The sequence below is a fragment of the Chaetura pelagica genome, unplaced genomic scaffold (assembly GCF_000747805.2).
Source record: "Chaetura pelagica isolate M959 unplaced genomic scaffold, ChaPel_1.0 scaffold1820, whole genome shotgun sequence".
Lineage (NCBI taxonomy): Eukaryota > Metazoa > Chordata > Aves > Apodiformes > Apodidae > Chaetura > Chaetura pelagica.
Window position 1 is genome coordinate 6,406 of NW_009951916.1, and position 11,236 is coordinate 17,641.

At 52.4% G+C, this 11,236-nt stretch overlaps 2 protein-coding genes across 2 annotated transcripts in view; one reads left to right on the forward strand and one right to left on the reverse strand.

Moving 5' to 3' along the window:
• Nucleotides 1-3,883, forward strand: part of ZNF598 (zinc finger protein 598) — a gene marked incomplete at its 5' end in the record, with an annotated part of 10,096 nt that extends 6,213 nt beyond the window's left edge. Inside the window, 5 exon segments of the mRNA XM_009994724.1 lie at nt 1-25; nt 589-1,346; nt 2,292-2,427; nt 3,247-3,391; nt 3,515-3,883. The exon segment at nt 1-25 is cut by the window's left edge and continues 19 nt beyond it. Of these exon segments, the coding sequence (XP_009993026.1) occupies nt 1-25; nt 589-1,346; nt 2,292-2,427; nt 3,247-3,391; nt 3,515-3,862 (1,412 nt within the window).
• A 6,030-nt stretch (nt 3,884-9,913) lies between these two features.
• SYNGR3 (synaptogyrin 3) overlaps nt 9,914-11,236 on the reverse strand; it is an 18,154-nt gene continuing 16,831 nt past the window's right edge. Inside the window, exon 5 of the mRNA XM_009994737.1 lies at nt 9,914-10,123. Within this exon, the coding sequence (XP_009993039.1) occupies nt 9,914-10,123 (210 nt within the window). The remainder of the gene's footprint in view (nt 10,124-11,236) is intronic.

The following is an 11,236-nucleotide window of genomic DNA, read 5'->3' on the forward strand; positions in this document are numbered from 1 at the left end:
TTTCAGCAGCAGGACCTCTACAAGGGTGAGTGTCTGCAGGGCTGCAGCCATGGGGAAGCAGGTGTGGGAACTTCCTCATGTTCCTCATTTCTGGAGAGAATAATTTTACAGGTCACTTGAACCACAAGTGCCTCCCCCTGCTCTGGCCCCTCTGAGCTGCTGGTCACTTGCACCACCCATGTTGGTTGTCACTTCAGTTTGTTGCTTGAGCTTCTGATGGTGCAGTTTCAGGGGAAATCTTGATACTTTCCATTCCAGCCATTTTTAAATCAGTAGCTTGTCTTGAAGGAGCTGCACATGGTGGTGTCTGTAAAGGATGTGGCAGCTCAGATGGGGCTGTATGTGCAGCTCTGGTCAAGTGAGGGGCACCCAGATGGTGCTGTTAGCACAGTGAGGTGAGTGTGGCCTCTGTGAGGAGCCTCACTCCAGGTGACCAGCCTTGGGTGCCTTTGTACCCCATTAGTGAGCTCAGTCACCCCACCCTGACAGTCTGAAGGCCACAGCCAGGCATGGAGTTGATCCTGCTGGCTGGGGTTGTTCTCCCCTGGCAGCACTATTGTCATGGGGTGTCCTTTTCCTTCCTCATAGCTCTGCCCAGCTAGCAGCAGTTAAGCTGAAGGAAGAAGATTTCCCAAGCTTGTCGTCCTCTGCAGCACCCACCATCTCTTCTGGGATGGCTTTGACATACATGGTGACTGCAAAGAAAACAGCTTTCCAGGAGGAGGATTTTCCAGCTCTGGTGTCCAAGATGAGGCCAAACAATAAAACAGTGACTAACATCACATCTGCGTGGAACAATGGTTCCAGTAAAAATGTGGTCAAAGCCATTAGCAGCCCCTGTGTCCACCAGATGGCCAAAAAATCATCCTTGAACAGCTCCAAGGGGAGTAAGAAGAGCAATAAACTCTCTCATTCAGACGATGAAGACGGTAGTGGCTTGACAACCCAGGAGATCAGAAGCACACCAACCATGTTCGATGTGTCGTCCTTGCTGGCAGCTTCTACCTCACAAACTTTTACAAAAGTGGGCAAGAAAAAGAAGATGGGGGTTGAGAAGCAGAGACCATCCTCCCCACACCTGCCCCAGGAGACACCGTTACCCAGGTCATCGACGGACAAGCCGCCAGAAGCGGAGCAGGCACCAAACGTGTCCTCTTCTTTTCACGCCCCTGACAGAGCCACAGCTGTCACCAATGGCCACTCAGAAAAGCCCTCAGCCATCTGCAGCACACCCAAAGAGCCCCCTGGCCTTAAAAAGCCCACAGTGACTAACAAATGCCCTTTACCTCAGGAAGACTTCCCAGCCCTTGGGAGCTCAGGATCAGCTCGGATGCCCCCGCCACCAGGTAAGCGCCGCAGGGCCGGCATGACTGAGGTGTGTAAACTGCTCCTCCTGGTTGTGGTGGGGGGAGCAGTTCTGTCCCTGTGCATTGGGTTAGGTTTGAGGTTAGAAAAGACAGTTGGAGCGACATGGATGAGCTTGGAAGTCCTCTGTGGAAGCCACTGGAAGCGGTGGCAGTGTTGGGATGCCCCTGCTTCATGCAGCTGCTCTCCAGGGTGGCTCATAGCTGAGCAGCTGGTCTTAACCTGTCACTGCTTTTTTGCTGAGTCATGACTGGCACACACCTGTGCTGTGCCTGACACAGACCTGTGCTTTTGTGCTTTAGATCTGGTTTGGAAGCTCCTGGGGGCACAGGGAATCACTCTGGCCATGACCTGCTGATACTTGTCACTTAGCGCTTGGTTGCTTTTGTTCTGTTTGCAGATTTAATGCCCTTGCTTTTAGCAGGGCCAGTAACTGGGGTAACGTGGCAACAAATGTGACTTGCAGGGCTTTTAATGAAAGGGGAATCACATCAGGAGGTGCTTGCAGAGCTGGTTTGTTCCATGCTGCTCTGCAGACACTGCTTGGTGGAGTGTGCCAGAACACGCGATGCCTGGTGCTGCTGTGACCTCTGAATTCTGTTTGCTTTAATAACCTGAAACTGGTTTTTCAGCCTAGGTTTGAGGTTGTTGGTTTTTTTAAACACTTTCTATTGAAAAAGTAAATTAACAGTTAAAGTGCTTTCTCTGCAGAGGAACATCAGCCCCTCCAAAGTGGTTCTTGATCTGACTGTTCAGGCAACCATTGTTAATTTTTTTTCCCATCTAGTGATGCCTGCACTGCTTGACTCCTCCTCCTTAGTGCTTCTGGAGAGTATGTCAGAGCACTGGTGTTAATTTTGGAGGGTGGTGTGTGGGTGCCACAGATCTGTGCTCTGACCTCCTACCCATTCTCTGCCTCCACTTAGGCTTTAACACTGTGGTGCTATTAAAGAATCCTCCTCCGCCTCCTGGACTGTCGGTGCCTGTTAGTAAACCCCCTCCAGGTTTTGCTGTTATTCCATCCACCACTCTCTCTGAACCTGTCACTACATCTTTGAAAGAGTAAGTAGAAGTCCTTGGGTTGGAATTACTTTGCACATCACATCTCAGTTGTGTCATGTAGGCTTCACAGGGCATGGAAAATGCTCTGAGGGGATCATTGTAAAGCAGGTGCTGCTGCAGAGGCCAACCCTGTAGTGATTCCCCTGGGGAGTCCTGTGCCCATCTTGGCCAGATCTCAGGAGAGCTGTGCAAAAGAAAGCACAAGTGTTGGATGATTGCAAGCCTGAGGAAGTGAAAACCTGTGTGGTGGCTCAGCCTTTGGTCTTTCCTAGTTTTATTTGGAAGTCTGCAGCTTGAACATAATATTTCCATTGATTCTGTCTGAGTCCCAGAAGCAAGGTGCTGAAGCCTGGTTTCCTTGGTGACCCCTAAGTGCTTTCATTGCTCTGACCTTCTCAGTAGCTGGTCTCTGGTTGGGGCCCTTCTGGGCTGGAGAGAGGAGTCTATGGGAAAAGGGGAGGGGAAAATTTCTGCAAGTTAATATAGATGTCTGAATTAATCATTCAGTTTCATTCGTGATGTGGGCTTGGCTGCTCACATCTTTTTAGTGAACCTTGGCTGCAAAATGGCCAGGCAGGTGTGTTAAACTGGTATTTTAAAGACTCCCTCCAGGTAAATCTGGAATCTGATACAGTAAATCCCACAGGATGTTTCATTGCCCCAGCAGGACAGCTGTGCTGCCTGTGGTGACTCCACGTGTGCTGGGGGGTGAGAGGGACTGCATCCCATGGAGGAGAGCAGCCACAGGACAGACACCCAGCAGCATCTTGGTGTGACGTGGGACAATGAGAGAGTCACTTCTGGTCTTTTCCAACGCAGGCCAAAACCCTGTCACGGATCCTACTTGATACCTGAAAACTTCCAGCAGAGGAACATCCAGCTGATCCAATCCATTAAAGAATTCCTTCAAAGTGATGAGTCCAAGTTCAACAAATTTAAGACTCATTCTGGGCAATTCAGGCAGGTGAGTGGGCAAGAATCTTTGAATTCCCCAAACTTTCCTCTTTGGGAAAATGAATCCCAGTGAGATTTTATTTTTACATCTGTATTTTTTTTTCTCATTATTGCAACTCCCCTTGCCCTGCAGGGGCTGATTTCTGCAGCACAGTATTACAAAAGCTGCCGAGAGCTGCTAGGAGAGAACTTCAAGAAGATCTTCAACGAGTTGTTGGTGTTGCTGCCAGACACAGTCAAGCAACAGGAACTGCTTTCTGCTCACAACGATTTCAGAATCAAAGAGAAACAAAGCTCAAACAAACCCAAAAAGAACAAAAAGAATGTTTGGCAGATGGACTCCAGCTCTGATCTCGACTGCTGCATCTGTCCCACGTGTAAGCAAGTGCTAACCCAGCAGGACATTGTCACCCATAAAGCTTTGCATATCGAGGACGAGGAGTTCCCTTCCCTCCAAGCAATCAGCAGAATCATCAGTTAGCTTTCCTGAAGACCAATAAAAGTCTCTCTCTCTATGAATATGCACTTTTTGGGATGTGGTTTGGCAGCGTAGAGTGGGGCGGGTTGGGTAGTGGGCTGTTTGTTAGAGAGTCCTCCCAGGGCTGGTCATAATGCCAAGGGGTCACTGGACTAATTAACACCCAAAGTCTGAGCTTCCCAAATGCTGGAGAGGAGTGGGGCTGGGTGGGCAGGGCAGGCAGGGGGCACCCTGCTCCTGCACCCTGCTCCTGCACCCTGCAGTGGCTGAGGAAATGCTTTCTGATCTGCAGACTGACAGGGGACACAAGAGGGGAATAAGCAGCTGGTTTGGGGAGTTTTTCTTTTCTGGGGGGCCTGGGGGAAGATTGTGAATCACTGAAATGAATGGAAGCAAAACTGGCTTCCCTAAGAATATTCTGGGTTTTTTTGTGTGTGCTGTTTCTGTGCCCAGGGGGATCTCAGCAGCCAGGGGTACTTCCCCAGGGAGGGGAAAGCTGCTGCTCAGGGGTGTGTGTGGCTGTCCCAGCTGTGTGGCTGTAGCCATGGGGCTGCTTCTAGAGCAAAGAGAATTCCTGTCTGAGATCTGAATCCATCCTCCTACTTGAAGAGCTGGACTGGTCTGTGCAATGAGTTGAACATGGGATTTGCAGCCACCTCTGACCTTTGCTGTGACATGTTCTTTAAAGAGAGTCCTTTTCTAGCACTGCAGGGTCACTGGTGACCTCAAGGCCTTACAGCCCCCTAAAGCACACTTCTTCACATCACTTGATTTCAGGACTGTCATCTTCCTCATGCCTCTGCTGTTTCAGGTGGTAGCTCCAAAGAGCAGCAGCCTGGGCTGCTCTACAGGGCCTTGAAGTGAAATTAATGTATGTAATTTTTAGTGAAAGAACACTGCATCATTTCTAGGAAGTTGAGCTCAGAGTGTTGCTGAAGAGCTGCTCCTTGCCTTACCCTCCTTTGTGCTTGCTGCCAGGCTGCAGAGTGCTTTTGGTTTCCTTTTCTGTGTAACTGAGACTGGTTGGAATACCTGAGCATGCTGTGCTCAGCCCAGGGGCTGGGGGAGGATCCCTTCCCTGCGTGGCTGTCCATGAAATGCATGAGTTTGTGTTCCTGGGGAGCAGGGCAGGTGCCCCCACCCCTGCCTGCAGCTGCCCAGGGCCTGTCAGTGCCCTGGGCTCAGCCCTTCCTGCCTCTGCTTTCTCAAGTCCAGGGAAACCAAAATGTGTTCTCTTCAGGAGAACCCTCAGTCTTCCCTCTGTTCCCAATTCCTCTGGTGGCAGTTCCCAGCAGTCCCTGCCTGCTGGGTGTTTCCTCCAGGGCTGATGATGCAGTTTCCTTCTTCCTTGTGCTCACCTGGTTCAATAAAGTGTCACCACCTTTGCCCCCCTCCCCCCCAGGCCCTTTCTGTTCGTTTTTAACTCTTTATTGAAAATAAGTTGCAGTTGGTACACGGACACTGAAAATACATCAGCACAGGTTGTTCTCTCAAAAGATATTTTCATATATATAATATATACAAAAGTTGTAAACATTTTAAACTTATTTCCATACACAGTCCACTCTATACTACAATGCACAGAAGATGAGTGACAGCTGCAAGTCGTTGAAGCGGCCTGCTCAGACAGAGGTATCTGCAAAGAAAGGGAGATCTGCAAACCACATTTGGTATCAGTTTGATGTTCAAACTCTGAGAGAATCTGAGGTTTAAATGCATATTGCAACAAAACACAGCTGAGCTCGGGCTTCAAGTTGATACAGTGAAGGCTGGTTCTGAGCCTCACTGGTTGGGGGGGGAGAGGGTCTTCTGCCACACATGGCTCCACCAGGTGACCTAGGAAAGGACTGGGAATAAAGCAGGACTGGGAGCTGGACCCATCCACTCTCCTCACCACTCTTCAGGAGAACAATGGCTGAAAGGGAGTCTGCACATCCACAGAGCAGCTTTTATAGGGAGAAATACTGATCCCACAGAAGTAATGACCAGACAATGACCATGGGTTTGTTTTGCTGCCCTCACAGCTGCAGCAGCAGGACCAGGGAAGAGGAAGGCAGGAATCACCCTGTCACGCTGCTCAACAGAAGTTGAAGTGCAATGCCCTGGTTGTCACCTACTGCTGAACTACAGGCTGAGGGGAAACTCCCCCCACAGAATGACCAGGCAGGCCAGCCAGTGAAACCCCAACTGCTTGTAGAGGCAACTTCAGGGGAGGCTCTGCCTGAGATACAGAAGCACCTCATGGGGGGAGATCTTGTCCCCAAGTATCAGTTAAGCAAAACTCCCACCTTGCTAGAAATGGCTTAAAATACTGGGGGTAAAAATCCAATTCTATCTAATCTTTTAATATGCTTAAAATAAATATGCAAAACCCATCGTGGCTAACTCCAGTGCTGAGAAGTATCTATGTGTGGCAGCAGAGCCTCCTGGAGCAAGATGAGGGGGCCAAACACATCTCTAGGGAAGGTCCAGGATTGTTTGAACTCTGTTCTTTACACCCAAATTCAGGGCTAACACTACACAGCAGCTTTGGTCAGGCTGCCATGGCCCGGCCCTCCACGAGCTCCTGGGCTTCTGCCACTTCTGGGAGAATGGGGGGGGTTTATTCAGCAGCTTGTGAGGCTGGCGTGGGGCAGGGGCTGGCATAGCACAACCTCACAGCACAGTCCTGGCGTGGGACGTGGGCTGGGGGGGCAGAGGGAAAGCTGCTGGTGCTGCTGCACCACGGGGGGATGCACAGGGAGAAAACAAGAGGGAGAAAGAAGTAGAAAGGAGGATGTCAGGAATACTTGAACCTCAAGGAATATCCCACAGTTACAACATTGATGGATCTAATTCTCTAACCATACACCTGCAGGTTGTGTCTCTTTCCAGTCCATCCCAGTGCACCCCAGTCTGCCTGACAAGGCACAGCACACTGAGGGGCTACAACAGCCTGGCATGGGCACTGCTGGCACTGAGGGCAAGGGGGGGTTGGTGGGCTTGCAAAGACAGGATTCCCTATGAGGGGAAGGAGGTGGCAGCACCCACTGGGCTGAGGGCAGCACCCTGCCCAGCCCACGAGCACATCTGAATTCCACGGAGCCTCACGGACGGCCAGGAGCCCCACGAGCACTCGGCAACAGCCTCACTAACAAACCAGGCAATGTTTTTTGTTCAGGTGGGCAAACCCTCTTGCCAGGGCGTGTGTGTGTGTGTCTGTCCTGGGCGTTGGTGACAGCTGGTCCCCTCCTGCCTGGCTGGCATAGCCTCTGCGGGCAACCAGGAACAGGAACTCATGGTTATTGCCTGGACAAGCCGTTCTGCGGTGGCTGCTGGCCTGGCTGCCTCCAGAGCCCATCCTTCCCAGTGCCACCTGCTGGGAATGACATTTTTGGTGGCAGAGGGAACAGGGTTAAGCTTCTCTGAGGTGCCTGTTGGTGAGGTTGGATATGTTACTCCCAGCTCCGGCTTAATCAAGGAACAATCTGTCCTGCTTTCCTGATGCCAGGAAGCCTCTCGGGGGCGCAAGCCCCTTCCACCTCCTCCTCTCCTGCCCAGCAGAACACAGCTCACGGTGCCACCTGCCAGCAAAGGGTAACACTGACTTTTGGGGAGCTGTAAAAAGACCTGGAGAAGAGCAGTGGTGCCTCCCCGGGGCCGACGTGGCACTGCAGTTGTCCCCCGTGTCACCGTTGCTGCTCTGAGGGTCAGGCAGGGCTGGGGTGTGCGTGTCCCCTCCGTGTCCCTCTGCTGGCAGGGGAGGTGGGCAGGAAAGAAAGGCAAGGCAGGCCTTGGTGAGCAGGGTCAGGGCTGTAATATTGCACAGGGTTACACCGGGGGACACGTCCCACATCGGACAGAGCTTTAGGCCTTTACGGTTACAAGGAAACTCTGGAACAGTTATATAGTTAGAAAAAATACAAGGTACTGAACGAACATTATCTCACATACAATCAATTTAAACATTTAAATTGATTATAATTTTGCTAAAATATTATTAACACAAGTACTGTTTGTGCTGCTAAAATCTCAGTGTTCCCTCTAAGGAAAATATTGCTACAGTTCTACCTTCCCTGCATTCAAATCCATTGCCTTTTCTTTTTTTCTAACCCAGCAAGACTGACTCTAGAAAAAGGGCCACATAATTAAATCAGGCTTGTACCCTACTGGGGGTTGGGTGTCCCTGGTCTACTTCATGCAAGGATGTCCCACTGCTTGCTGAGCTCTGCTGGCATGGGCCACCCCCAGGTGTCCCTGGGTCACCCTCTTCCTTGCTCCTTGCAGCAGCTGAGCGAGTGACAGCTCAGATGAAGCTGTGCAGTGTCCTGCTGCTCCTCCTCCTGCCTCCACCACGGGCAGGGGGGCAGGCAGTGGGGTTGGGGGGTACCTGCCCCATTGTGTTGGACTTCAAAGTTTCTGCAAAGGTGTCCAGAAGGAGACACATCCAGAGGGAGTGCGAGGAGCTCAGCACCAGCAAGGGCAACCCCTCGCTGCAAGAGTCACTTGGAAGCAGGGGATTCAAGTAACACTTTGTCCCTGACAGTGACCACTCGTGGTGAGATGAGCTGCTCATTAATTAATGCATTTATTTGCAATTTAGCAGCAGGGGTGAGCTGTGTTAATGAGGACCGAACAACTGCAGGATGGTTTTGCTACAAGGAGAGCTGGGGCAGCCTGGTAACTATTGCTTGTCACAAGGTGAGGAGAACTTGGTCAGTGTAAACCAACAAGATGAAAGCCCAGCTCCTGGCTGCAGAGAGCCTGGAATGCTGGAGGTCTCCGAGGATGGAGCTGCCACCAGGGTGGTCAGGAATTCAAGTTTCAGCTCCTCTGCTCAGTCCTCAGTGACAAAGAGCCCAGCTCAGCTGCCACACAGGGAGACGGGCAGGGGAAGCAGGCAGGTTCTTGACAAGGATGTATTGGGTTTTGCAGATTGAGCTGGTTTTTACCAAGCAGGAGTTTTGCAGCTGAAAGCCCCAGCTGAGCCTCTTCCCTGGGAGCTTTTCACTCACCCTCTGCTCCCACTATTTGCAAACATGGGGCCATGAGTCCTCATGTGATAGACTTCAACGGCCCATGGAGTCTTTCCACTTCTGCATCTGAATTCCTCAGGTGAAATGTCTGCTCCCCCCTGAGGTTCTGCTGCCAACAGATGGTGGCTGCTCCCAGTGTAAAAATATCAGCTCAACGCTGCTCCTAATGGACTTGGAGCTGCTGAGATTCCCACTGCTTTGATCTTGGCAGCTCTGGGTTTGAGTGTGAGGAACTGCTCAGCGGTGCCAGAGACAATCTGTACATCTGCAAACTCTCCCAACCCCCTGGTGAAGAAGTGGAACTGCAACACACTCTGTTTTGCACTGATCACGGTCTAGTCCTAATTAGCAGCCAACTATTGCTGAACTGCTTTCCAGCTTCAAACAGTAACTTTTTACATCCTCAACCCTGTTGAAGCATAGAAGCAATTTGGACACTCAGCATAGCCCTAACCTGCTGTGCCCCCCCATGTCACTTGCATCCTAAGCTAGGTTTGAAACACCTGTCTTTTTGTACAGTAAATATATAAAAGTAACACAGACCCCACTTATTTCTTTGTGAATTTGGCACTTTCCAGGGAACGTGGACAGCAAAGCTCTGCAGTGGGAGCAGCACGGGGGACGCCTCCCACCCACCCTCACCAACCCAAGACTGATTCTGTGTTAGCTCTGGAAGAACGAGATAAATAACAACAACTCAGCTACTGTGTTTTCTAACAGGAAAGGGTATTTTGGGCTTTGCCAGCTGCTCAGCAGAGCCCAGTGTCAAGCCTCAGAGAGGACATTTGTTCACCTTTTGCCACGTGTCGGTGACGTGGTAGCAACCTTCCTTCCTTCCTACCTACCTTCCTTCTGACTTAGAGGGAACACTGCTTTTAGGAAACCCTTGGACAGGTAAGACAAGAACCAATACCACCGTACAGAATTCACTGCACAACTAGCTAATAGTAAGGGACCCAGCACTGACTTGCCACATGAAGGAAATGGGACTGAATACATTTGCAATCAACCGGTCCCGGGCGCCGTGAGCCCCGGCCCCTCAGTAGGCTGGCACTTGGTAACCTTTGGGGTTGGCCTCGGAGGTCTCGCTGAAGGGGGGGCTCTGGTAGGTCTCTGTGCTCTCGATGCCGCTGCCCGCGGGGTACCCGGGGTAGGCGGTGCCGGGCTCGGCCGGGAACTGGTCGGTGGCAAAGAGCGACATGTCGGTCCCCAGGCGGTACCTCTGCAGGGCCCGCCCCGCCAGTGCCACCTGCGTGGAGGGAGGAGGGTTGGGGGAGTGGGAAGGACCCCGCGTCCCCCCCGCACCCCCCGGGACTCTGCATCCCATACCAGGACCCCACATCTCCCAGGACTCCCATGTCCTCCCAGGACCCCACGTGCCCCACAACCCCATGTCCTTGCAGGACCCTGCATCCCACCCGGCTCACTGCAAAGCCCTGAGTGTCTGGGAGGGGGACACAGGGTTCCGACACCCCCATCTGGGGGTCAGGACCCCCCAAGCATCCTTGGCTCTGCTCCAGTATAGCTGAGAGCCAAACCAACCCCAAACCACAGCCCCTGCTGCTAAGGAAGCCGTTTCTATGTGGCAGGTTGGTCTCTCCAGAGCTCTGCCAGGGGTGGGGGTTGCAGCCTGGGCTCGGGTCCCTGGCCATGCAGATTTGGCACCAACAAGCCCATCTGCTGCAGGCAGGGACAGCTGCTGAGCCCTGGGCCAGCAAAATAGGTCAGTTCTGCTGAGACTCCTTCACCCCTGCCAGGCTGCCAGCATCCAGGACACAAAGGGTGGGGAATGCGGGCAGCAGCACCACGCTTGCTCTTATTTCAGGAGGTTTCATTAACGATTCAATTAGTTTAGACGTGACAGGCTGAGTGGGGGGAAGGAAAACGCCCTCAGACACCCAGAGTGGCTCCCCCACCATGGGCTGAGTGACCGAGCAGCAGGATGTATTAATGGTGGCAGTGGAGGTGCTGCTGGTGCCACCCAGCAGCCTGGCCACCCTCCCTGCTGGTGGCAGGAGACCAGTGCCCCCACTGCCCTCCCGGGGTGGGAGCAGATGCCAACGGATGGGGGAGAGCATCCCAGCCAGCCTTCCCAGCAGCAGCCTGGAACACAGCGAGGGAGAAGAGCTGTGGGGGAGCTGGGATTAAAAGAGATTCATTTGGGTAATAACAGAGCGGGGAGCAGTTAAACTGGTGAGCAAACGGAGCCAGGCTGGAGCTGGAAAGCCTCAGACTGTCTTTTGCCCCAGTTCCTTCAAGGCAATATGGAATTAGTGCCTGTCTTGGGCACTCTCTGCCCAGGAAAAGCCAGAGGGGATGTGCTGGTGGGGCAGGGGCCATCCCCGCTCCTCTCTCCACAGGC